Raw genomic sequence first — 26,644 nt, 5'->3', positions numbered from 1 at the left:
AAGGGGCATCCTGGTGCAGGATTTAGTCCGTTGCAGAAATTTGTTCTTTCATGAGGTCTCCATCTTGCAAAAGGGGCCAAAGGAGCAATACCTGGCCTTCCCTGGTCTTTTTCTCTGGCACTCTTGCTTAGTACGAAGAGGAGACGTGGCCAATGTGAGAATACGTTGTTGGACTCATTGGGGCCTTCGTGTGCTGCTTGTCCAGCCCTTGGGCTCCTGGGTTCCGCTTGTGTGAGCTTTGTGCAGGATGGGCTCTTTGGAGGGCATGTAGGTGCAGAGCTCTTACCAAGGTGCCTCGCACTCCCCCCTCATCTGGGAACTGCCTGCAACATAGCTTGGCCCATCCTGGTGGGCCTTGAGATGAGTCCTGCAGTCTGGGGAACTCCTCAAACATTCCCAGCTCACTGGTGATACCGCAGCATCCCAACCAGAGTGTCTGATTTGTGGTTTTGGTGTAGACAGGCAGCAGGAGTAACTTCGCTGCTGCTGATAGAGGCTAGTGTGTCAACAAATGATTAAGGGAAATGCAAATCAACGTTCCCAGAGGTTCACCTAATCCCCTTGGCTCCACAGAGCCATCTTCTGGGGATCCTGATCTCTCATGCTGCTCCTCCATCCCTCCACTGTCCAAAGGCATTTGCAGTCTCCTGTATGTTTTTGGAAAAGACTTGGGAAAATCATTGGTGGGAACTCCTTGTCTTACAGTGAAAAATAATGTTCAGTCTCACTTGGAGAGGACGAGTAACAGATTAGTACACAAGTGTCTTTTTGTGGAGAAAACAAGGCAGTACTGGAGAGATGTGAGAGCCAGAGTATCACCGTAATGGGAATGTATAGAGCTTTATAAGTAATAGCATTGCCTATTTTAACTGCCTACCACCTTGTTTCTTAGAATATAAATAGTACGTGTCCAAGCTGGTTTAGAATAGCAATTGTAGATGTCAGCAGACACTCCTTAACAGAAGAAATTAATCCATTGTAATAACAGGAAAACTGAACAGAAATCATTGTTTAGCCATTTCAGAATGTGGGTGTGGGGAGAGCTTTCCCAAGCAGGACCCCTGAGGACAGGTTGGGCTGTCCCCATGGTGGCACTGTGCTGAAGTGCCCTGGGAGCTCACCACACAGTCGTGGTGGCACACGGGAGAAGTGGCCATGGCTTTCTGATCCGTTTTGGAGTCAGCGTGTCCGAGTGCTAACATGAGGAGTGGGACCGGTGAAATCCAAACTCTCCCTTTCTGAAGGAATGCCTTGGGTGGCTGCGCAGTGCTTCCTAAAAACTGCTTGTCTGGGAATATCCACAGCTCTTCCTGAGCAAGCAGGGGGATGCTGAATGGCAGCAGCCCAGGGTTGTGGCACAAAAGGAAAGGAAAATGTCTTTTGCTGTGCACCGTGAGCTCAGTCCTTAGCTCAAGCCAGCAAAACCTGTGGTTTTGGTCTGAAAGTGATGTTAAAATACACTTCACTCCCCTTCCGGATCTCCCGAGTGTCGGGGGAGGTAGTGATCCAGTAATGCCTACTGTTTCTCAGCCAGCCAGAGCAATTGATGCTTTAGTTCACTTACCTTGGATGCTCTCCACTGCCTGGCTCAGGCGGACAGATGACTCTCTGCTGAAGAGCTGTCTGCAGCCAACCTGGTGGTCACTGCTCATGTCCTTTTGTTTGTTTTCCTGTGAGGGTGAAGCAAAGTGGGGCCTTACCTCAACTTTTCCACTTGTGCTAGTTTGATTCGTGTTTGACCTCAAAGCCAGTGCTTGGACACCGTGAGCTGCGGCTAACCCTACCATTGACTTTCTCCCCAGGTCATCATCGAACGCTATAAAGGGGAGAAACAGCTGCCAGTGCTGGACAAGACCAAGTTCCTTGTCCCAGACCATGTCAACATGAGTGAATTGGTCAAAATAATCCGGTGAGTGGGATGGCCCCAACTGGCATGCTGTGAACCTTGTCCTCACCCACAGGCCCTGAACAGAGAGTGGTGGGGTGAGGATGAGGCAGAAGGCAGAGGCAGCTGCTGAGGGTGGCTAGGGGACAGGATGACCACAGCATCCTTGTGTGATGGTGGGGCAAGGGGGAACAGGTTCTTAACATCTGCTGAGGGACTGTGACCTCTCCCTCATAGGGACACTCCATGAGGTAACGAAGGGGACTCCAATCCCCTTCTTTTATCCATCAGCTCAGATGGAAGAGGCCCCTCTGCTTTGCCCTTCCCAGCAGCGCTTGGAGAAAGGGGCTTTGCAGATTCCTGACTCAGGAGGCTTTGGAGCCCCAAGCAGCACAGCTGGGCTCATGGACACCATGTCCTGAGCGTGTGGGAGGAGGTCCTAGCTGTGCAGGCCTGGCCTCATGTGAACAAGATGGCTGGGGGGAGGTAGAACTTGCTGTCTCACTGCCCACCGCTGGTGGGTTCACCCAGGCCCTCCTGCCCTTTCCCCACAGGCGTCGCTTGCAGCTGAATCCCACCCAGGCTTTCTTCCTGCTGGTGAACCAGCACAGCATGGTGAGTGTGTCTACCCCCATCTCGGAGATCTACGAGCAGGAGAAGGACGAGGATGGCTTCCTCTACATGGTCTATGCTTCCCAGGAGACCTTTGGCTACTGAGGCCTGCTGAGAGGTGGCACGCGGAGACAGATGAACTGTGGCGCACAGGCCCCCGGCCTCAGAAGACAACACAACCAGAGGCTCACAAGAGGGGGACTGTGCTGACTCCCTTTCCCCTCCTCCCTCCCTATCACCCTGTCACCAAAGAGGCTTGTGGCGGGTGTTGGACTCGCACAACCCTTCACCTCTGTGTAATTAGGCCCACTCCCCCCACACACGCACCCACGTGCATCCATACCTACCCATGCACACACGGGGCCTCGGCTTCCTATCCCATCCCCTTCGTGTAACCTTCAGCTGCTCTCGCTGTGCTCTGTGTGTGCGCGTGTTTGTAGCCTACTGACGCAACAGTTCGGCTGGTGATGGAGAGAGGACAGGACACTGTCGCCTTCCCTTTCCGCACAGGGAGAGCTGCCTCCCCTCCAAGACACTAATATAAAGGGCAGGAGGTCTGCAAAAGCAGCAAACAGATGTTACACGTTACCATTGCTCCTGAGTTTTAATTGATTTTAATTACACTCCTATCAGATTCTTGGTGCTGCTGAGTAGATGTAGGCGTCTCTATAGGACTGTGGATAATGTATATCCTTTAGATTTATTTTATTGGGTTTTTTGTTTGCGGTCGTTGTTGGTTTTTTCAGGGATAGATTGGAATGGGGAGAGGGGGTAATCTTTCCTGTATTCTGTAGGTAAATAAATCAGGCTTCATTGCACTTTAAAGCATAGTAGATGTCAGTGGAATTTATTTTTAATTTATACAGGTTTGCCATATATAGTGCTGCTCCTCTGCTGACAGTTGAGCTCAGTTTAGAGGACGGAGCACTGGATAGTGATGTGGGAAACATGGTTATCCTTGCCCGACCTGTGACAGTGTGTTCGGTATGAGTAGTTACGTTGAGTAGTGCAGGAAATCTCCCTGAGCACTCAGTCAAAACGCTTTTCCAACCAAAGGCAGGGGCTGATGGCCATTAGGTTCTCCTTTCTCGTGGTATCATGGAGCCAGGAGCTTCCCTCGACTCCTCAGCCCTGTCCGAAAGAAGGGCTGATGCTCTCACTGCAGAGCACGTGCTAGATAACAGACGCTTCCCCACGCCCTCCAGCACGGCCACTGCAGGCTCTTTGCCCACCAGTACAATTTACTGCCAGCATCTGGAGGAGAAGACTCGGAAGGCTCTGCTCTTCCGGTGCTGGCACACAACCTTCCACTGATCTCAAGGGACACTCTCCCTATGATGTAGATCGACTCAAGGACCCTTCACCACCTCCAGCACTTGCTGCACCACAGTCTCAACCACCTCTTCAAGCTGCTGGGCATCTGTGGCACTTTGTTGTGAACAAAGCTGTGAACGCGCTGCCTGCCGTGACGTATGGCATCCCGTTGGAGGCAGCGTCACTGCTGACCCTCCTGGGCAGCTTGGCACCTTCCTGTCCCAGCTCAGGTTGGGAGCAGGTTTGGGCCTCATCCAAAGCTGCTTTCACTCTGCTGCAGCGCCCCGACTTCAGGGAGCTCCTTCTGCTCTTGGGTGGAGGTGGGCAAGATGGCTTTTGACACTGCAGCGGCTGCTGTCCCGGGCAAGAAGTGTCAATTGCTCCCGGCAGTTTGGGGGCATCCTTTGGTTTGGCCACGTGTGGCCGAAGCCTTTCCTGAACGGTGACACCAGGTTGCAGCTCGCTGTTGCCTGGACAAGCGCTCACGCCCCCACGTGCTGAGGCTTCACGCGGGCCCAGGCCAGCGCTCTGCTTCGGCCACGCGACCAGGGCAGAAGAGAAGGGCTTCCCTCAGGACGGAGCCTGCTTGCACATGACCCACCTCAGCATCCTGTGCTAGGTCAACTCCAGGCCAGGTAACCTCCTCTCTTCAGCCTCTTGATGGTGTCATTGCGTTTGGGGTATGTGGGTCATGGAGGCTGCTGTACTCTGTGCTCGTTAGGTGACAGTAGGGATCGCCCAGGTCAAAATAGCCTGAGGGCCGGTGAAGCTGTAAGAGAGATGGTCCAGAGTATGAACGGGGCAGGAGAGAGCAGCAGGGACCAATGCGCTTGCGAGCTCCTCACGCACGCAGGATGGCCTTTTCAAACCTCCCCGCTACAGGCTAATTGCTGGCCTACGTCCCAGCCAGAGGAAAGACCTCTCTACTTCAGAGACTCTCCAGCGGAGAAGAAACCAACCCTGTGCCCACATCCTCTCTCTGGTGCCTATCGACTGCTGCTGTGGGAACACAAGGAGCTGTTTACGGCAGGGGTGCAAGGGTTGCGCCCGGTCCTGCACCTGTAAGGAGCTAAGCTGAAATGTCGCCTACAGCCACGTCTCGCCCTCTGGCAATTCACTCTGCTTGCAAAAAGGGATTGCGCTCCCCAGAGGTGCCAAGCGGTCCTTGTGGAAAGGCAAAGGTGGTTGGAAGACCTGACACCAACACTCTTCTCCAGCCAGCTCTGGGCAGCCTGGAGCACCGCTATGGGCAAGTCCTCCTTTCTCTGGGCACCACGGAGCCAGGAGCTTCCCTCGACTCCCCAGCCCTGTGCGATGGAAGGGCTGCAGCTCCCGCTGCAGAGCAGGTGGCCACAAGAACTTCTCTGTGTGACGGGGACCCCGTCCAAGAAGAGAGCTTGTCTAGCCCTCTCTACTTCCTTTACCTTTTCCCCCAGCTTTGCCCTGCTGAAGACAGGCTTGGAGCCGGGCACCACAGGGATCTTGACCCCGAGGGGGAGGTCCAGCAGCTCAGGCTCCATCAGCCCAGTAGCTCCTTCTCCCAGTGCTGTCTTCTGTGCCCGACCTAGGAAGACAAGAGACACTCAGGCGCTAGCTCAAGAAGCTCCTGCACGGCAGTTGCAAGGAAGGGCACGTGCCCAGGCCCCAGAGCAGGCCCCCCGCCATGTCCCAGGCTCCCCGGCTGAGCCCTCTCCATCGGCCCGCCGCTCACCTCTCTCCTCTTTCCCAGCGCACTCAGCAGTGCGTCCGCCTTTCGGACGCCAGCAGTGAGACAGTGCTCCACAGCTCCTTCCAAAAGCTCCTCAGGAGCTGCGACCCTGTGCTGACTCCTCTTGCTCCACAGGCCCCTTGCCACCGCAACTGTGAAGCAAAGCGGGCGTCCTTGCCAACCAGGAAGAAATGCAAGGAACTGCCACACCCAGGATGCTCAGCTCTGGCTCAGGTTTACCCCCTTTTCCTTTTTCAGACCTCTCCCCTGTCACAGAAAAAGCAGCCTCATCTCGGGGACTTGCACTGAATTGCATTTTCGGCCCATCAGCCTCACCGTCCAACTCCTGAGTCACGTCTTGAGAAACACAGAAGACAAACACAGGCCGAGGGAAACCTCTCTCCTGCCCTTTCCTCAGGCTCCCCTTCAGCCCAGACACCTCTCTGCCCCCTCCCTCCCTCCCTCCCTCCCTCCCTCATTCCCTCCCTCCCCGCGCCTCCTGTGAGGCGATGGGGAGCGCAGGACGTTCTGCATCAGTGCGGGATGGTTTCTCCCCCCGTCTCGTCGCCTTTCCCTCTGCCCTTCTGCTGCCCCTTCCCTCTCACCTGGTCCTTCTGCCCCGACAGGGCTCCTCCACCGGCCGCAGTCCCTCACAAGTACCGCTGCCGCCGTGAGGCGCCTCCGGCCGAGGCCGCGTCCCCAACAGTGTCCCCTTCCTCGGGCCTCCTCCGGCGCCGTCTCCCTGCCCGTGTCGCCTCCTTGTGCCCCCCGCACCCACACGGCCCCTCCCGCCCCGCCCAGCGGCTCCACACCGGCCGGAGGAGCGGCGCCGTGCGCTCCTCTGATTGGTCGCAGCTCCGGCGCCATGAGCTCCTCCCATTGGTCAACAGCTCTGGCGCGGGGGGCTTGGAGCGCCCCTTGCTGAGCCGCTTGGACCCGGCTGGAAGCGGCCGTTACCGGCCCGGGGCGGCTCCCGGCCCCCCAGCCCCCCCTCAGAGCTGCCGTTCGCGCCCCCGGCTTTCTCCACAGGGTGGGAGCTGGGCCACCGGCTGCGGCTGCGGCTGCGCTGCTCGCTTCTGCTCTCTTCTGCTCTCGCTTCCCCCCGCTTTCTCCAGTTTTACTGGCTTTCCACCCCTTTTTCCTTTCTGCTACCTATTCCCCTAGCTGGTTCCTGGGGAAGGCAGGTAGGAGCCTGGCTGCCGGCTCCTGCTGCACTCACCTGCTGCCTCTCCCCCTTTACCTAAGCAAATCCCTCAAAAAGCGCCTCCTAACAAGCCTTGGATATTGTATTTACGTGAACAGGAAGGAACAGCCGGTGGCACGTTGACGCAGAAAGCAGCCCAATGCCGGCGAGCTGTAGTGTGTTACTCGGCACGACTAGGCCCCCTCCTCATTGAAGGCAGGAGTTCATGCGTCAGGGCTGCTGCAGCAGCAGCTGTGATGAGGGAGAAAGCAGGACCTTGTCCTGGGGCACCCCCAGGCAGCGAATGCAGAAACAAATATGCCCTGAGAACAGCGTGACCTGTGAAATCCCTTACCCACAAAAGTAATGCAAAAAGGGAAACGCCTGAGGAGGAAATGGAATCTGGACATTGGAAAGAAAACCTTTTCTCCCCAGGACGATGCCGATTGGTAGCTTTGGTCAGAGAACTTTGCCATTGCACACATGGAGGAGCATCTGACCTAGAAAATCAAGTCTCTCAGTCAGGGGTGGCACTGGCTTGACCCAAGCAACTGGGTTGACGAGTCACAAAAGGATGTTTGATGTGTGGGAATGCTACATAAGAAGAAGCTCCAATGTAAAGGTGGCTTTGAAGACAAGTGCCAGAGAACTTGACTAACAGCAACCTCACCTGTACAAGGGGGCTGCTGTTAGAAGGACCCAGACCAAACGGGCTGAAAGTGGCAAAGTTGCGACAAAATTGTCCAAACTCAGCTACTAAATACGCATTGGGGGCGCTTGCGTGGCGGGCTCACGTAAACAAATGCTCAGAAGTAAATGATAACAAGAGAGATCGTGGCCAAAGCCAACAGGTTATGTAAATTTTAAAAACAAACATGTGAGTAGACTTAAAATTGTATGTAAGGAATCCAGAGTGCACTACGAGGTCCTTTTCGGGCTCCCAGATGAGAGACACATTGATTGCTGTCAGTAGAAGTGGTTTTAGCTAGGCTGTACTTCCACTCCCTTCTTTCTGGTACCCATGCACGATACGGAAGAAAATGGGAGCAAATCAATTTTTGTAACACTCTTATTCACAGATTCACAGATTCACAGACTGGTAGGGGTTGGAAGGGTCACTTAAAGGATCACTTAAAGCGTGTTGCACAGGTTTGCGTGCAGGCGGGTTTTGAATCTCTCCAGAGGAGGAGACTCCACAACCTCTTTGGGAAACCTGTTCCAGTGCTCGGTCACCCTCTAAGGGAAGAAGGTTTTCCTCATATTCAGATGGAACTTCCTGCGTCCCAGTTTTGACTGACTTTCTACCCCATTCTCCTCCTTTTTTATCATTTTCACCCAGCATTGTGCTGTGGCAGACCAGCTTAGTGCCACGGTCCTGGCTGCTGCTGTGCTCCATGCTACTCCGCTGGCTTTCTCACCCTTTCTCCTCCTCTTACGCAGCTCCGACCTCTCCAGCCGGTCTTGAGGGATAAAGAGGATAAAAGGCGTTTCCCAGGGCATAAAGAAAGGCAGAGGGAGGGCTCTGGGTGGCACGGAAAGGCACATGGAGGGCAGACGCAGGTACCCAAAGGCATGGAGAAGGCTGGGGCTGGGCACTGAAAGGCAGATGAGGGGCTCTGAGCCACACAGCAAGGCACAAAGAGGGTCCTAGGATGCACCCAAAGAGAAATGCAGGGCCTTTGGAAGCAAGAAAAAGCAAAGGGGAATGCCTCGGTTGCCCCAAATGCCCGTGGAGGATGGAGGGGAAGTGTAAAAGCAGAGGTGCCTTGAGGAGCCACAGTATGGCCTAGCTCGAATGTCCACCGCTATGGGCAAGTCCTCCTTTCTCTGGGCACCACGGAGCCAGGAGCTTCCCTCGACTCCCCAGCCCTGTGCGATGGAAGGGCTGCAGCTCCCGCTGCAGAGCGGGTGGCCGCAAGAACTTCTCTGCATGACGGGGACCCCGTCCAAGAAGAGAGCTTGTCTAGCCCTCTCTACTTCCTTTACCTTTTCCCCCAGCTTTGCCCTGCTGAAGACAGGCTTGGAGCCGGGCACCACAGGGATCTTGACCCCGAGGGGGAGGTCCAGCAGCTCAGGCTCCATCAGCCCAGTAGCTCCTTCTCCCAGTGCTGTCTTCTGTGCCCGACCTAGGAAGACAAGAGACACTCAGGCGCTAGCTCAAGAAGCTCCTGCACGGCAGTTGCAAGGAAGGGCACGTGCCCAGGCCCCAGAGCAGGCCCCCCGCCATGTCCCAGGCTCCCCGGCTGAGCCCTCTCCATCGGCCCGCCGCTCACCTCTCTCCTCTTTCCCAGCGCACTCAGCAGTGTGTCCGCCTTTCGGACGCCAGCAGTGAGACAGTGCTCCACAGCTCCTTCCAAAAGCTCCTCAGGAGCTGCGACCCTGTGCTGACTCCTCTTGCTCCACAGGCCCCTTGCCACCGCAACTGTGAAGCAAAGCGGGCATCCTTGCCAAGCGGGAAGAAACGCAAGGAACTGCCACACCAAAGGCGCTCGGCTCTGGCTCGGGTTTACCCCCTTTTCCTTTTCAGACCTCTCCCCTGTCCCGGGAAAAGCAGCCTCAAGTCGGGGACTTGCACTGAATTGGATTTTCGGCCCATCGCTCTCAACATCTACGTGCGCTGATCTGCGCTGTGCTCCTGTCTGGGCAGGGGGCTTGGGACCCGCCGGAGGGACGGGCTGTCTGGAAAGCCGTGGGCCCGTGGAGGGGAGGGCGTCCTCAGCGGGACAGCTCCCCTTTCCGTCGCGTGGCGTGGGCGGTTTTGCAACGCGCCTTCCCCAGTTCAGCTCAGGGGTCAGCGCAGGCCCCGGTTGACAGATCCGCTCTAGTACGGAGTCAATGATCCGACTTGCAGTGGTCCTTATAGCCAAAGTCGGGGCTAAGGCTGTTGGCTTTGGCTTCGTTTCCCTCTCTAACTTCTTCTCCGCCACTCCAAGAACCTCAGGGCCCGTGGTTGTGGCATATGCAGGCTGTTCTGCATGGCGCTGCTGATCTCTGGAGACGGCGTTTGGGACGCTCTTCCTGGCAGTCGTGCGACTCGGTCGCGAGACATCAGCAGCGCTTGTATTTGGCAGTGGTTGTAAGGCAGGACGCTTTGCTACCTTGCTTGCTTCCAGGCTCTGCTGTTCAGCTGGAAAGCACCGGGATGCCTGAGAGCTGGAGCAGACCCCAGGCCATGCATCTGCCGGGCTCTGCCTGTAAGAAGCCAGGCAAGGCACAGCAGAATACCCTGCGCAACAGAAGTCAGGGAGTCAGAAAAGTGAAAGGAACTGGTTAAACTAGCAGCCCCTTGAAAGTTTTGTCAGTTGTCTGCAGTCCAATCATTTTAAAAAGAAAGCCTATTTCATACCCGTTGTTTGTTGGGATTTCAGTCAAGCTTACGGAAAGGATCTGATGGCTACCCATCAGCTGGGATAGCCTGCGTGTTACGAGCGTGGCGACATCCCTGCAAAGAAATCCACTGAAGTTCACAGCGGCAAACTTCAGGAGCTCAGCGAGGGCGGGAGGAAGGAGGTCTCTGCCGAAAGGCTCGGCAGGGGCCGATGTGCAGAGGTGGCAGAGGAATGCAGCGCTGCCTGCCTCCGTCCTCACAGCCAGCTTACTTGCCAACATGTTCTCCCCCAAATGTAACGTGGTTTTGCCATTCCAATCCAGGACAGGGCATGAAAAAGAGAGGAAAAAACCCACCCCACAGAAGAAAACTAAGAAGAGAATCAAGAGTGACCTTGCAGGGCTGGAGTGGCAGAGGGAAGATGTTTTGGCTGCTGGTGTTTTCTGGTGCTGACGTGACTGAGAAGAGGGTCCAATGGGCTGGCTGCTCACAGTGTCAGCCAAGCTGCTCAGGAGCAGATCTAGCTGCTTGCAGCGAGCGTCTCCCTCTCTGCATGCTGACCGTCTTGCCAGGGAACAGGAGGGAACTCTGGTTTGGGCAGCCAGGAGAGAAGGACTCCTTTAGCCTGGGAGAGAGAGGGGCTGGATGGGGAGGTGTGGGGGTGTGGGGGTGTGCGCCCCCCTGCCGCCAGCCTGACCTTTATTTCCGTAAGCCTGTTCAAGTTTAAGCCCTGCTGGCAGTGGGGCCGCCTTCCCCTCGTGCCACAGATGACCGCTGCTGAGCAGTTAGTTTGAATTTCCCCTTCACCGTCAACTCTTTGGCTTGTCTCCTTGTGGGACTGAAGGCCTCCCTTCCCCAGGGGATGCTGCATGGGAGACCGTCAAAGGCCAACCAAGCCTGTGGCACAGCAGGGTGGTGAGTTCCCCTTAGAGAGGGGCTTGCTCCCACCACTCCCCTTGGGATGAGCCTTGGCACGGGCTGCTTGAAGATGAGACAGCTTAGGGCAGGGAAAATGCCCAGACACAGTATGGCCTGGCTCGAATGAAGCTAAGCACAAGCAAGCACTTGGGAGTAAACTCTTTATTGCCAGCACAAGGCTGCAAAGTCTGTGTTTGCTGCCTGCTGGAGCTGCCCAGGGGCTCTACGCCTCTCTTGCCGCACACCTCCTCAGGACAGCGTCCACAAGCCTCCCAGCTAACGCCCTCGTTTCTGACACGGGCAGCTGGGGCTCGCCTCAGGGAAGCGCTTCACGTGCGCTGATCTGCGCTGTGCTCCTGTCTGGGCAGGGGGCTTGGGACCCGCCGGAGGGACGGGCTGTCTGGAAAGCCGTGGGCCCGTTGAGGGGAGGGCGTCCTCAGTGGGACAGCTCCCCTTTCCGTCGCGTGGCGTGGGTGGTTTTGCAACGCGCCTTCCCCAGTTCAGCTCAGGGGTCAGCGCAGGCCCCGGTTGACAGATCCGCTCTAGTACGGAGTCAATGATCCGACTTGCAGTGGTCCTTATAGCCAAAGTCGGGGCTAAGGCTGTTGGCTTTGGCTTCGTTTCCCTCTCTAACTTCTTCTCCGCCACTCCAAGAACCTCAGGGCCCGTGGTTCTGGCATATGCAGGCTGTTCTGCATGGCGCTGCTGATCTCTGGAGACGGCGTTTGGGACGCTCTTCCTGGCAGTCGTGCGACTCGGTCGCGAGACATCAGCAGCGCTTGTATTTGGCAGCGGTTGTAAGGCAGGACGCTTTGCTGCCTTGCTTGCTTCCAGGCTCTGCCCTTCAGATGCTCTGGGGAGTGCTTGTCCTGCTTCCATGCCCTGCCTTGAGAAAGGCCTCTGGAATGGCTGCGGCCGTCTGTTGGAGCAAATTCCCTCGAGAAGCTCCATGATTTTGGAATATTTGCAGCTAAATTCTCGTTCAAATAGAGAAGCTACAAAGCATTCCAAGGTGGAGCAAATACTGTCAACAATTCTTCTGGTGAGTTTGTCAAGGCAGGCCTGTGCAGGTGCTCTGTGGGAAGCTGCTCCTTCAGCTTGCCCTGGTTTCTCTTCCTTGCATTTGCCCGCTCGGGTGGCTCCTCTGGCAACAGGCTGCTCCTTCCACCTGGTTGCCGGCCCTGGCTCAGATGCTTTGCACCTGCTGGATGCCAAACGCTCCCCCACGCCCTCCAGCACGGTCACTACAAGCTCTTTGCCCACCAGTACAATTTCCTGCCAGCGATTCCGGGGAGAAGTCTCTGCTCTTCCGGTGCTGGCACGCAGTCTTCCTCTGATCTCCAGGGCAACTCTCCTTAAGATGGAGATTGACTCATCCCGAGGACCCTTCACCACCTCCAACACTTGGTGCACCACAGTCTCAACCACCTCTTCAAGCTGCTGGGCATCTGTGGCACTTTGTTGTTCAGACGCAGCTGTGAACGCGCTGCCTGCCGTGACGTATGGCTTCCTCTTGGAGTCAGCGTCACTGCTAACCCTCCTGGGCAGCTTGGCACCTTCCTGTCCCAGCTCAGGTTGGGAGCAGGTTTGGCTCTCATCCACAGCTGCTTTCCCTCTTGCGCATCGCCCCGATTTGAGGGAGCTCCTTCTGCTTTTGGGTGGAGGTGGGCAAGATGGTTTGCGAGGCTGCAGCGGCCGCTGTCCCGGGCACGAAGCGTCGCTCTCTCCTGGCAGTTTGGGGGCATCCTTTGGTTTGGCCACGTGCGGTCGAAGCCTTTCCTGAAAGGTGACACCAGGTTGTGGCTCGCTGTTGCCTGGACAAGCGCTCACGCCCCCGCGCGCTCAGGCTTCGCGCGGGCCCAGGCCAGCGCTCTGCTTCGGCCGCGCGACGAGGGCAGAAGGGCTTCCCTCAGGACGGAGCCTGCTTGCACACGACCTTCCTGCCTGTGCCCACGCCAGCACCCTGCGCTAGCTCAGCTCCGAGCCGGCTAGTACTTTTGCCGCCACAGTGCCCGGCCCAACAGCACAGCCCTCTCCTCCTCCTCCGCGCTGACCGCCTCCCCGAGATGCAGCAAGTCAAGCCCCAGCCCTCGGCACCGTGCCGCTGACAGGTGTCCGCCAGCACTCCGCTTTGCCTACCTTTTCTTGCCTGGCCATTTTCTCTGCCTCCAGCTTGAGCCTGGTCAGATACTGCCTGTACTCGTTGAACTCCTTCAGAGTGCAAACCACCTATGGAGAGACGAGGGGAGAAATCACCCGAGCACTGTCAAGCCAGCTACGCAGCCTGCCTTCCCCGAAAGAGCCCGAACCCAGCGGGAGGGGAGCTGCTGCTGTGCGTACGCCGCCTCTGTGCTCAGGGAACCCCGCGCGGAGGGAACCGTTTTTCCCAGCCCAGCGACGCCCAAACCTACTTTGCCGTCGCTGGTGACGTAACCCTCTTTCTTCAGCCTCCGGAGGTTGTTTTTGCGTTTGTAGTAGGCCTGCAGATGCGGGTCATGGAGGCTGTTGTACTCTGTGCTCGTTAGGCGACAGTAGGGATCGCCCAGGTCAAAATAGCCTGAGGGCCGGTGAAGCTGTAAGAGAGATGGTCCAGAGTATGAACGGGGCAGGAGAGAGCAGCAGGGACCAATGCGCTTGCGAGCTCCTCACGCACGCAGGATGGCCTTTTCAAACCTCCCCGCTACAGGCTAATTGCTGGCCTACGTCCCAGCCAGAGGAAAGACCTCTCTACTTCAGAGACTCTCCAGCGGAGAAGAAACCAACCCTGTGCCCACATCCTCTCTCTGGTGCCTATCGACTGCTGCTGTGGGAACACAAGGAGCTGTTTACGGCAGGGGTGCGAGGGTTGCGCCCGGTGCTGCACCTGTAAGGAGCTAAGCTGAAATGTCGCCTACAGCCACGTCTCGCCCTCTGGCAATTCACTCTGCTTGCAAAAAGGGATTGCGCTCCCCAGAGGTGCCAAGCGGTCCTTGTGGAAAGGCAAAGGTGGTTGGAAGACCTGACACCAACACTCTTCTCCAGGCAGCTCTGGGCAGCCTGGAGCACCGCTATGGGCAAGTCCTCCTTTCTCTGGGCACCACGGAGCCAGGAGCTTCCCTCGACTCCCCAGCCCTGTGCGATGGAAGGGCTGCAGGTCCCGCTGCAGAGCAGGTGGCCACAAGGACCTCTCTGCATGACGGGGACCCCGTCCAAGAAGAGATCTAGCTGCTTGCAGCGAGCGTCTCCCTCTCTGTATGCTGACCGTCTTGCCTGGGAACAGGAGGGAACTCTGGTTTGGGCAGCCAGGAGAGAAGGACTCCTTTAGCCTGGGAGAGAGAGGGGCTGGATGGGGAGGTGTGGGGGTGTGGGGGTGTGCGCCCCCCTGCCGCCAGCCTGACCTTTATTTCCGTAAGCCTGTTCAAGTTTAAGCCCTGCTGGCAGTGGGGCCGCCTTCCCCTCGTGCCACAGATGACCGCTGCTGAGCAGTTAGTTTGAATTTCCCCTTCACCGTCAACTCTTTGGCTTGTCTCCTTGTGGGACTGAAGGCCTCCCTTCCCCAGGGGATGCTGCATGGGAGACCGTCAAAGGCCAACCAAGCCTGTGGCACAGCAGGGTGGTGAGTTCCCCTTAGAGAGGGGCTTGCTCCCACCACTCCCCTTGGGATGAGCCTTGGCACGGGCTGCTTGAAGATGAGACAGCTTAGGGCAGGGAAAATGCCCAGACACAGTATGGCCTGGCTCGAATGAAGCTAAGCACAAGCAAGCACTTGGGAGTAAACTCTTTATTGCCAGCACAAGGCTGCAAAGTCTGTGTTTGCTGCCTGCTGGAGCTGCCCAGGGGCTCTACGCCTCTCTTGCCGCACACCTCCTCAGGACAGCGTCCACAAGCCTCCCAGCTAACGCCCTCGTTTCTGACACGGGCAGCTGGGGCTCGCCTCAGGGAAGCGCTTCACGTGCGCTGATCTGCGCTGTGCTCCTGTCTGGGCAGGGGGCTTGGGACCCGTCGGAGGGACGGGCTGTCTGGAAAGCCGTGGGCCCGTGGAGGGGAGGGCGTCCTCAGCGGGACAGCTCCCCTTTCCGTCGCGTGGCGTGGGCGGTTTTGCAACGCGCCTTCCCCAGTTCAGCTCAGGGGTCAGCGCAGGCCCCGGTTGACAGATCCGCTCTAGTACGGAGTCAATGATCCGACTTGCAGTGGTCCTTATAGCCAAAGTCCGGGCTAAGGCTGTTGGCTTTGGCTTCGTTTCCCTCTTTAACTTCTCCTCCGCCGTTCCAAGAACCTCAGGGCCCGTGGTTGTGGCATATGCAGGCTGTTCTGCATGGCGCTGCTGATCTCTGGAGACGGCGTTTGGGACGCTCTTCCTGGCAGTCGTGCGACTCGGTCGCGAGACATCAGCAGCGCTTGTATTTGGCAGCGGTTGTAAGGCAGGACGCTTTGCTGCCTTGCTTGCTTCCAGGCTCTGCCCTTCAGATGCTCTGGGGAGTGCTTGTCCTGCTTCCATGCCCTGCCTTGAGAAAGGCCTCTGGAATGGCTGCGGCCGTCCGTTGGAGCAAATTCCCTCGAGAAGCTCCATGATTTTGGAATATTTGCAGCTAAATTCTCGTTCAAATAGAGAAGCTACAAAGCATTCCAAGGTGGAGCAAATACTGTCAACAATTCTTCTGGTGAGTTTGTCAAGGCAGGCCTGTGCAGGTGCTCTGTGGGAAGCTGCTCCTTCAGCTTGCCCTGGTTTCTCTTCCTTGCATTTGCCCGCTCGGGTGGCTCCTCTGGCAACAGGCTGCTCCTTCCACCTGGTTGCCGGCCCTGGCTCAGATGCTTTGCACCTGCTGGATGCCAAACGCTCCCCCACGCCCTCCAGCACGGTCACTACAAGCTCTTTGCCCACCAGTACAATTTCCTGCCAGCGATTCCGGGGAGAAGTCTCTGCTCTTCCGGTGCTGGCACGCAGTCTTCCTCTGATCTCCAGGGCAACTCTCCTTAAGATGGAGATTGACTCATCCCGAGGACCCTTCACCACCTCCAACACTTGGTGCACCACAGTCTCAACCACCTCTTCAAGCTGCTGGGCATCTGTGGCACTTTGTTGTTCAGACGCAGCTGTGAACGCGCTGCCTGCCGTGACGTATGGCTTCCTCTTGGAGTCAGCGTCACTGCTAACCCTCCTGGGCAGCTTGGCACCTTCCTGTCCCAGCTCAGGTTGGGAGCAGGTTTGGCTCTCATCCACAGCTGCTTTCCCTCTTGCGCATCGCCCCGATTTGAGGGAGCTCCTTCTGCTTTTGGGTGGAGGTGGGCAAGATGGTTTGCGAGGCTGCAGCGGCCGCTGTCCCGGGCACGAAGCGTCGCTCTCTCCTGGCAGTTTGGGGGCATCCTTTGGTTTGGCCACGTGCGGTCGAAGCCTTTCCTGAAAGGTGACACCAGGTTGTGGCTCGCTGTTGCCTGGACAAGCGCTCACGCCCCCGCGCGCTCAGGCTTCGCGCGGGCCCAGGCCAGCGCTCTGCTTCGGCCGCGCGACGAGGGCAGAAGGGCTTCCCTCAGGACGGAGCCTGCTTGCACACGACCTTCCTGCCTGTGCCCACGCCAGCACCCTGCGCTAGCTCAGCTCCGAGCCGGCTAGTACTTTTGCCGCCACAGTGCCCGGCCCACCAGCACAGCCCTCTCCTCCTCCTCCGCGCTGACCGCCTCCCCGAGATGCAGCAAGTCAAGCCCCAGCCCTCGGCACCGTGCCGCTGACAGGTGTCCGCCAGCACTCCGCTTTGCCTACCTTTTCTTGCCTGGCCATTTTCTCTGCCTCCAGCTTGAGCCTGGTCAGATACTGCCTGTACTCGTTGAACTCCTTCAGAGTGCAAACCACCTATGGAGAGACGAGGGGAGAAATCACCCGAGCACTGTCAAGCCAGCTACGCAGCCTGCCTTCCCCGAAAGAGCCCGAACCCAGCGGGAGGGGAGCTGCTGCTGTGCGTACGCCGCCTCTGTGCTCAGGGAACCCCGCGCGGAGGGAACCGTTTTTCCCAGCCCAGCGACGCCCAAACCTACTTTGCCGTCGCTGGTGACGTAACCCTCTTTCTTCAGCCTCCGGAGGTTGTCTTTGCGTTTGTAGTAGGCCTGCAGATGCGGGTCATGGAGGCTGTTGTACTCTGTGCTCGTTAGGCGACAGTAGGGATCGCCCAGGTCAAAATAGCCTGAGGGCCGGTGAAGCTGTAAGAGAGATGGTCCAGAGTATGAACGGGGCAGGAGAGAGCAGCAGGGACCAATGCGCTTGCGAGCTCCTCACGCACGCAGGATGGCCTTTTCAAACCTCCCCGCTACAGGCTAATTGCTGGCCTACGTCCCAGCCAGAGGAAAGACCTCTCTACTTCAGAGACTCTCCAGCGGAGAAGAAACCAACCCTGTGCCCACATCCTCTCTCTGGTGCCTATCGACTGCTGCTGTGGGAACACAAGGAGCTGATTACGGCAGGGGTGCGAGGGTTGCGCCCGGTGCTGCACCTGTAAGGAGCTAAGCTGAAATGTCGCCTACAGCCACGTCTCGCCCTCTGGCAATTCACTCTGCTTGCAAAAAGGGATTGCGCTCCCCAGAGGTGCCAAGCGGTCCTTGTGGAAAGGCAAAGGTGGTTGGAAGACCTGACACCAACACTCTTCTCCAGGCAGCTCTGGGCAGCCTGGAGCACCGCTATGGGCAAGTCCTCCTTTCTCTGGGCACCACGGAGCCAGGAGCTTCCCTCGACTCCCCAGCCCTGTGCGATGGAAGGGCTGCAGGTCCCGCTGCAGAGCAGGTGGCCACAAGGACCTCTCTGCATGACGGGGACCCCGTCCAAGAAGAGATCTAGCTGCTTGCAGCGAGCGTCTCCCTCTCTGTATGCTGACCGTCTTGCCAGGGAACAGGAGGGAACTCTGGTTTGGGCAGCCAGGAGAGAAGGACTCCTTTAGCCTGGGAGAGAGAGGGGCTGGATGGGGTGGTGTGGGGGTGTGGGGGTGTGCGCCCCCCTGCCGCCAGCCTGACCTTTATTTCCGTAAGCCTGTTCAAGTTTAAGCCCTGCTGGCAGTGGGGCCGCCTTCCCCTCGTGCCACAGATGACCGCTGCTGAGCAGTTAGTTTGAATTTCCCCTTCACCGTCAACTCTTTGGCTTGTCTCCTTGTGGGACTGAAGGCCTCCCGTCCCCAGGGGATGCTGCATGGGAGACCGTCAAAGGCCAACCAAGCCTGTGGCACAGCAGGGTGGTGAGTTCCCCTTAGAGAGGGGCTTGCTCCCACCACTCCCCTTGGGATGAGCCTTGGCACGGGCTGCTTGAAGATGAGACAGCTTAGGGCAGGGAAAATGCCCAGACACAGTATGGCCTGGCTCGAATGAAGCTAAGCACAAGCAAGCACTTGGGAGTAAACTCTTTATTGCCAGCACAAGGCTGCAAAGTCTGTGTTTGCTGCCTGCTGGAGCTGCCCAGGGGCTCTACGCCTCTCTTGCCGCACACCTCCTCAGGACAGCGTCCACAAGCCTCCCAGCTAACGCCCTCGTTTCTGACACGGGCAGCTGGGGCTCGCCTCAGGGAAGCGCTTCACGTGCGCTGATCTGCGCTGTGCTCCTGTCTGGGCAGGGGGCTTGGGACCCGTCGGAGGGACGGGCTGTCTGGAAAGCCGTGGGCCCGTGGAGGGGAGGGCGTCCTCAGCGGGACAGCTCCCCTTTCCGTCGCGTGGCGTGGGCGGTTTTGCAACGCGCCTTCCCCAGTTCAGCTCAGGGGTCAGCGCAGGCCCCGGTTGACAGATCCGCTCTAGTACGGAGTCAATGATCCGACTTGCAGTGGTCCTTATAGCCAAAGTCCGGGCTAAGGCTGTTGGCTTTGGCTTCGTTTCCCTCTTTAACTTCTCCTCCGCCGTTCCAAGAACCTCAGGGCCCGTGGTTGTGGCATATGCAGGCTGTTCTGCATGGCGCTGCTGATCTCTGGAGACGGCGTTTGGGACGCTCTTCCTGGCAGTCGTGCGACTCGGTCGCGAGACATCAGCAGCGCTTGTATTTGGCAGCGGTTGTAAGGCAGGACGCTTTGCTGCCTTGCTTGCTTCCAGGCTCTGCCCTTCAGATGCTCTGGGGAGTGCTTGTCCTGCTTCCATGCCCTGCCTTGAGAAAGGCCTCTGGAATGGCTGCGGCCGTCCGTTGGAGCAAATTCCCTCGAGAAGCTCCATGATTTTGGAATATTTGCAGCTAAATTCTCGTTCAAATAGAGAAGCTACAAAGCATTCCAAGGTGGAGCAAATACTGTCAACAATTCTTCTGGTGAGTTTGTCAAGGCAGGCCTGTGCAGGTGCTCTGTGGGAAGCTGCTCCTTCAGCTTGCCCTGGTTTCTCTTCCTTGCATTTGCCCGCTCGGGTGGCTCCTCTGGCAACAGGCTGCTCCTTCCACCTGGTTGCCGGCCCTGGCTCAGATGCTTTGCACCTGCTGGATGCCAAACGCTCCCCCACGCCCTCCAGCACGGTCACTACAAGCTCTTTGCCCACCAGTACAATTTCCTGCCAGCGATTCCGGGGAGAAGTCTCTGCTCTTCCGGTGCTGGCACGCAGTCTTCCTCTGATCTCCAGGGCAACTCTCCTTAAGATGGAGATTGACTCATCCCGAGGACCCTTCACCACCTCCAACACTTGGTGCACCACAGTCTCAACCACCTCTTCAAGCTGCTGGGCATCTGTGGCACTTTGTTGTTCAGACGCAGCTGTGAACGCGCTGCCTGCCGTGACGTATGGCTTCCTCTTGGAGTCAGCGTCACTGCTAACCCTCCTGGGCAGCTTGGCACCTTCCTGTCCCAGCTCAGGTTGGGAGCAGGTTTGGCTCTCATCCACAGCTGCTTTCCCTCTTGCGCATCGCCCCGATTTGAGGGAGCTCCTTCTGCTTTTGGGTGGAGGTGGGCAAGATGGTTTGCGAGGCTGCAGCGGCCGCTGTCCCGGGCACGAAGCGTCGCTCTCTCCTGGCAGTTTGGGGGCATCCTTTGGTTTGGCCACGTGCGGTCGAAGCCTTTCCTGAAAGGTGACACCAGGTTGTGGCTCGCTGTTGCCTGGACAAGCGCTCACGCCCCCGCGCGCTCAGGCTTCGCGCGGGCCCAGGCCAGCGCTCTGCTTCGGCCGCGCGACGAGGGCAGAAGGGCTTCCCTCAGGACGGAGCCTGCTTGCACACGACCTTCCTGCCTGTGCCCACGCCAGCACCCTGCGCTAGCTCAGCTCCGAGCCGGCTAGTACTTTTGCCGCCACAGTGCCCGGCCCACCAGCACAGCCCTCTCCTCCTCCTCCGCGCTGACCGCCTCCCCGAGATGCAGCAAGTCAAGCCCCAGCCCTCGGCACCGTGCCGCTGACAGGTGTCCGCCAGCACTCCGCTTTGCCTACCTTTTCTTGCCTGGCCATTTTCTCTGCCTCCAGCTTGAGCCTGGTCAGATACTGCCTGTACTCGTTGAACTCCTTCAGAGTGCAAACCACCTATGGAGAGACGAGGGGAGAAATCACCCGAGCACTGTCAAGCCAGCTACGCAGCCTGCCTTCCCCGAAAGAGCCCGAACCCAGCGGGAGGGGAGCTGCTGCTGTGCGTACGCCGCCTCTGTGCTCAGGGAACCCCGCGCGGAGGGAACCGTTTTTCCCAGCCCAGCGACGCCCAAACCTACTTTGCCGTCGCTGGTGACGTAACCCTCTTTCTTCAGCCTCCGGAGGTTGTCTTTGCGTTTGTAGTAGGCCTGCAGATGCGGGTCATGGAGGCTGTTGTACTCTGTGCTCGTTAGGCGACAGTAGGGATCGCCCAGGTCAAAATAGCCTGAGGGCCGGTGAAGCTGTAAGAGAGATGGTCCAGAGTATGAACGGGGCAGGAGAGAGCAGCAGGGACCAATGCGCTTGCGAGCTCCTCACGCACGCAGGATGGCCTTTTCAAACCTCCCCGCTACAGGCTAATTGCTGGCCTACGTCCCAGCCAGAGGAAAGACCTCTCTACTTCAGAGACTCTCCAGCGGAGAAGAAACCAACCCTGTGCCCACATCCTCTCTCTGGTGCCTATCGACTGCTGCTGTGGGAACACAAGGAGCTGATTACGGCAGGGGTGCGAGGGTTGCGCCCGGTGCTGCACCTGTAAGGAGCTAAGCTGAAATGTCGCCTACAGCCACGTCTCGCCCTCTGGCAATTCACTCTGCTTGCAAAAAGGGATTGCGCTCCCCAGAGGTGCCAAGCGGTCCTTGTGGAAAGGCAAAGGTGGTTGGAAGACCTGACACCAACACTCTTCTCCAGGCAGCTCTGGGCAGCCTGGAGCACCGCTATGGGCAAGTCCTCCTTTCTCTGGGCACCACGGAGCCAGGAGCTTCCCTCGACTCCCCAGCCCTGTGCGATGGAAGGGCTGCAGGTCCCGCTGCAGAGCAGGTGGCCACAAGGACCTCTCTGCATGACGGGGACCCCGTCCAAGAAGAGATCTAGCTGCTTGCAGCGAGCGTCTCCCTCTCTGTATGCTGACCGTCTTGCCAGGGAACAGGAGGGAACTCTGGTTTGGGCAGCCAGGAGAGAAGGACTCCTTTAGCCTGGGAGAGAGAGGGGCTGGATGGGGAGGTGTGGGGGTGTGGGGGTGTGCGCCCCCCTGCCGCCAGCCTGACCTTTATTTCCGTAAGCCTGTTCAAGTTTAAGCCCTGCTGGCAGTGGGGCCGCCTTCCCCTCGTGCCACAGATGACCGCTGCTGAGCAGTTAGTTTGAATTTCCCCTTCACCGTCAACTCTTTGGCTTGTCTCCTTGTGGGACTGAAGGCCTCCCTTCCCCAGGGGATGCTGCATGGGAGACCGTCAAAGGCCAACCAAGCCTGTGGCACAGCAGGGTGGTGAGTTCCCCTTAGAGAGGGGCTTGCTCCCACCACTCCCCTTGGGATGAGCCTTGGCACGGGCTGCTTGAAGATGAGACAGCTTAGGGCAGGGAAAATGCCCAGACACAGTATGGCCTGGCTCGAATGAAGCTAAGCACAAGCAAGCACTTGGGAGTAAACTCTTTATTGCCAGCACAAGGCTGCAAAGTCTGTGTTTGCTGCCTGCTGGAGCTGCCCAGGGGCTCTACGCCTCTCTTGCCGCACACCTCCTCAGGACAGCGTCCACAAGCCTCCCAGCTAACGCCCTCGTTTCTGACACGGGCAGCTGGGGCTCGCCTCAGGGAAGCGCTTCACGTGCGCTGATCTGCGCTGTGCTCCTGTCTGGGCAGGGGGCTTGGGACCCGTCGGAGGGACGGGCTGTCTGGAAAGCCGTGGGCCCGTGGAGGGGAGGGCGTCCTCAGCGGGACAGCTCCCCTTTCCGTCGCGTGGCGTGGGCGGTTTTGCAACGCGCCTTCCCCAGTTCAGCTCAGGGGTCAGCGCAGGCCCCGGTTGACAGATCCGCTCTAGTACGGAGTCAATGATCCGACTTGCAGTGGTCCTTATAGCCAAAGTCCGGGCTAAGGCTGTTGGCTTTGGCTTCGTTTCCCTCTTTAACTTCTCCTCCGCCGTTCCAAGAACCTCAGGGCCCGTGGTTGTGGCATATGCAGGCTGTTCTGCATGGCGCTGCTGATCTCTGGAGACGGCGTTTGGGACGCTCTTCCTGGCAGTCGTGCGACTCGGTCGCGAGACATCAGCAGCGCTTGTATTTGGCAGCGGTTGTAAGGCAGGACGCTTTGCTGCCTTGCTTGCTTCCAGGCTCTGCCCTTCAGATGCTCTGGGGAGTGCTTGTCCTGCTTCCATGCCCTGCCTTGAGAAAGGCCTCTGGAATGGCTGCGGCCGTCCGTTGGAGCAAATTCCCTCGAGAAGCTCCATGATTTTGGAATATTTGCAGCTAAATTCTCGTTCAAATAGAGAAGCTACAAAGCATTCCAAGGTGGAGCAAATACTGTCAACAATTCTTCTGGTGAGTTTGTCAAGGCAGGCCTGTGCAGGTGCTCTGTGGGAAGCTGCTCCTTCAGCTTGCCCTGGTTTCTCTTCCTTGCATTTGCCCGCTCGGGTGGCTCCTCTGGCAACAGGCTGCTCCTTCCACCTGGTTGCCGGCCCTGGCTCAGATGCTTTGCACCTGCTGGATGCCAAACGCTCCCCCACGCCCTCCAGCACGGTCACTACAAGCTCTTTGCCCACCAGTACAATTTCCTGCCAGCGATTCCGGGGAGAAGTCTCTGCTCTTCCGGTGCTGGCACGCAGTCTTCCTCTGATCTCCAGGGCAACTCTCCTTAAGATGGAGATTGACTCATCCCGAGGACCCTTCACCACCTCCAACACTTGGTGCACCACAGTCTCAACCACCTCTTCAAGCTGCTGGGCATCTGTGGCACTTTGTTGTTCAGACGCAGCTGTGAACGCGCTGCCTGCCGTGACGTATGGCTTCCTCTTGGAGTCAGCGTCACTGCTAACCCTCCTGGGCAGCTTGGCACCTTCCTGTCCCAGCTCAGGTTGGGAGCAGGTTTGGCTCTCATCCACAGCTGCTTTCCCTCTTGCGCATCGCCCCGATTTGAGGGAGCTCCTTCTGCTTTTGGGTGGAGGTGGGCAAGATGGTTTGCGAGGCTGCAGCGGCCGCTGTCCCGGGCACGAAGCGTCGCTCTCTCCTGGCAGTTTGGGGGCATCCTTTGGTTTGGCCACGTGCGGTCGAAGCCTTTCCTGAAAGGTGACACCAGGTTGTGGCTCGCTGTTGCCTGGACAAGCGCTCACGCCCCCGCGCGCTCAGGCTTCGCGCGGGCCCAGGCCAGCGCTCTGCTTCGGCCGCGCGACGAGGGCAGAAGGGCTTCCCTCAGGACGGAGCCTGCTTGCACACGACCTTCCTGCCTGTGCCCACGCCAGCACCCTGCGCTAGCTCAGCTCCGAGCCGGCTAGTACTTTTGCCGCCACAGTGCCCGGCCCACCAGCACAGCCCTCTCCTCCTCCTCCGCGCTGACCGCCTCCCCGAGATGCAGCAAGTCAAGCCCCAGCCCTCGGCACCGTGCCGCTGACAGGTGTCCGCCAGCACTCCGCTTTGCCTACCTTTTCTTGCCTGGCCATTTTCTCTGCCTCCAGCTTGAGCCTGGTCAGATACTGCCTGTACTCGTTGAACTCCTTCAGAGTGCAAACCACCTATGGAGAGACGAGGGGAGAAATCACCCGAGCACTGTCAAGCCAGCTACGCAGCCTGCCTTCCCCGAAAGAGCCCGAACCCAGCGGGAGGGGAGCTGCTGCTGTGCGTACGCCGCCTCTGTGCTCAGGGAACCCCGCGCGGAGGGAACCGTTTTTCCCAGCCCAGCGACGCCCAAACCTACTTTGCCGTCGCTGGTGACGTAACCCTCTTTCTTCAGCCTCCGGAGGTTGTCTTTGCGTTTGTAGTAGGCCTGCAGATGCGGGTCATGGAGGCTGTTGTACTCTGTGCTCGTTAGGCGACAGTAGGGATCGCCCAGGTCAAAATAGCCTGAGGGCCGGTGAAGCTGTAAGAGAGATGGTCCAGAGTATGAACGGGGCAGGAGAGAGCAGCAGGGACCAATGCGCTTGCGAGCTCCTCACGCACGCAGGATGGCCTTTTCAAACCTCCCCGCTACAGGCTAATTGCTGGCCTACGTCCCAGCCAGAGGAAAGACCTCTCTACTTCAGAGACTCTCCAGCGGAGAAGAAACCAACCCTGTGCCCACATCCTCTCTCTGGTGCCTATCGACTGCTGCTGTGGGAACACAAGGAGCTGATTACGGCAGGGGTGCGAGGGTTGCGCCCGGTGCTGCACCTGTAAGGAGCTAAGCTGAAATGTCGCCTACAGCCACGTCTCGCCCTCTGGCAATTCACTCTGCTTGCAAAAAGGGATTGCGCTCCCCAGAGGTGCCAAGCGGTCCTTGTGGAAAGGCAAAGGTGGTTGGAAGACCTGACACCAACACTCTTCTCCAGCCAGCTCTGGGCAGCCTGGAGCACCGCTATGGGCAAGTCCTCCTTTCTCTGGGCACCACGGAGCCAGGAGCTTCCCTCGACTCCCCAGCCCTGTGCGATGGAAGGGCTGCAGGTCCCGCTGCAGAGCAGGTGGCCACAAGGACCTCTCTGCATGACGGGGACCCCGTCCAAGAAGAGATCTAGCTGCTTGCAGCGAGCGTCTCCCTCTCTGTATGCTGACCGTCTTGCCAGGGAACAGGAGGGAACTCTGGTTTGGGCAGCCAGGAGAGAAGGACTCCTTTAGCCTGGGAGAGAGAGGGGCTGGATGGGGAGGTGTGGGGGTGTGGGGGTGTGCGCCCCCCTGCCGCCAGCCTGACCTTTATTTCCGTAAGCCTGTTCAAGTTTAAGCCCTGCTGGCAGTGGGGCCGCCTTCCCCTCGTGCCACAGATGACCGCTGCTGAGCAGTTAGTTTGAATTTCCCCTTCACCGTCAACTCTTTGGCTTGTCTCCTTGTGGGACTGAAGGCCTCCCTTCCCCAGGGGATGCTGCATGGGAGACCGTCAAAGGCCAACCAAGCCTGTGGCACAGCAGGGTGGTGAGTTCCCCTTAGAGAGGGGCTTGCTCCCACCACTCCCCTTGGGATGAGCCTTGGCACGGGCTGCTTGAAGATGAGACAGCTTAGGGCAGGGAAAATGCCCAGACACAGTATGGCCTGGCTCGAATGAAGCTAAGCACAAGCAAGCACTTGGGAGTAAACTCTTTATTGCCAGCACAAGGCTGCAAAGTCTGTGTTTGCTGCCTGCTGGAGCTGCCCAGGGGCTCTACGCCTCTCTTGCCGCACACCTCCTCAGGACAGCGTCCACAAGCCTCCCAGCTAACGCCCTCGTTTCTGACACGGGCAGCTGGGGCTCGCCTCAGGGAAGCGCTTCACGTGCGCTGATCTGCGCTGTGCTCCTGTCTGGGCAGGGGGCTTGGGACCCGTCGGAGGGACGGGCTGTCTGGAAAGCCGTGGGCCCGTGGAGGGGAGGGCGTCCTCAGTGGGACAGCTCCCCTTTCCGTCGTGTGGCGTGGGTGGTTTTGCAACGCGCCTTCCCCAGTTCAGCTCAGGGGTCAGCGCAGGCCCCGGTTGACAGATCCGCTCTAGTACGGAGTCAATGATCCGACTTGCAGTGGTCCTTATAGCCAAAGTCCGGGCTAAGGCTGTTGGCTTTGGCTTCGTTTCCCTCTTTAACTTCTCCTCCGCCGTTCCAAGAACCTCAGGGCCCGTGGTTGTGGCATATGCAGGCTGTTCTGCATGGCGCTGCTGATCTCTGGAGACGGCGTTTGGGACGCTCTTCCTGGCAGTCGTGCGACTCGGTCGCGAGACATCAGCAGCGCTTGTATTTGGCAGCGGTTGTAAGGCAGGACGCTTTGCTGCCTTGCTTGCTTCCAGGCTCTGCCCTTCAGATGCTCTGGGGAGTGCTTGTCCTGCTTCCATGCCCTGCCTTGAGAAAGGCCTCTGGAATGGCTGCGGCCGTCCGTTGGAGCAAATTCCCTCGAGAAGCTCCATGATTTTGGAATATTTGCAGCTAAATTCTCGTTCAAATAGAGAAGCTACAAAGCATTCCAAGGTGGAGCAAATACTGTCAACAATTCTTCTGGTGAGTTTGTCAAGGCAGGCCTGTGCAGGTGCTCTGTGGGAAGCTGCTCCTTCAGCTTGCCCTGGTTTCTCTTCCTTGCATTTGCCCGCTCGGGTGGCTCCTCTGGCAACAGGCTGCTCCTTCCACCTGGTTGCCGGCCCTGGCTCAGATGCTTTGCACCTGCTGGATGCCAAACGCTCCCCCACGCCCTCCAGCACGGTCACTACAAGCTCTTTGCCCACCAGTACAATTTCCTGCCAGCGATTCCGGGGAGAAGTCTCTG

At 58.3% G+C, this 26,644-nt stretch overlaps 1 protein-coding gene across 1 annotated transcript; it reads left to right on the top strand.

The window, feature by feature from the left end:
* Nucleotides 1–1,793: 1,793 nt before the first annotated feature.
* Nucleotides 1,794–3,145, top strand: LOC129214414 (microtubule-associated proteins 1A/1B light chain 3A-like; the record flags this gene model as incomplete). Its single annotated transcript, XM_054845976.1, has 2 exons — nucleotides 1,794–1,909; nucleotides 2,440–3,145. Coding segments are annotated over 2 exons (279 nt in total), but the record flags the coding sequence as incomplete, so codon positions are not given.
* Between the last annotated feature and the right edge of the window lie 23,499 nt (nucleotides 3,146–26,644).

The sequence above is a fragment of the Grus americana genome, chromosome 17 (genome assembly GCF_028858705.1).
Source record: "Grus americana isolate bGruAme1 chromosome 17, bGruAme1.mat, whole genome shotgun sequence".
Lineage (NCBI taxonomy): Eukaryota > Metazoa > Chordata > Aves > Gruiformes > Gruidae > Grus > Grus americana.
Note: the sequence above shows the minus strand (reverse complement) of the source record. Positions and strands in the feature narration are given on the sequence as shown.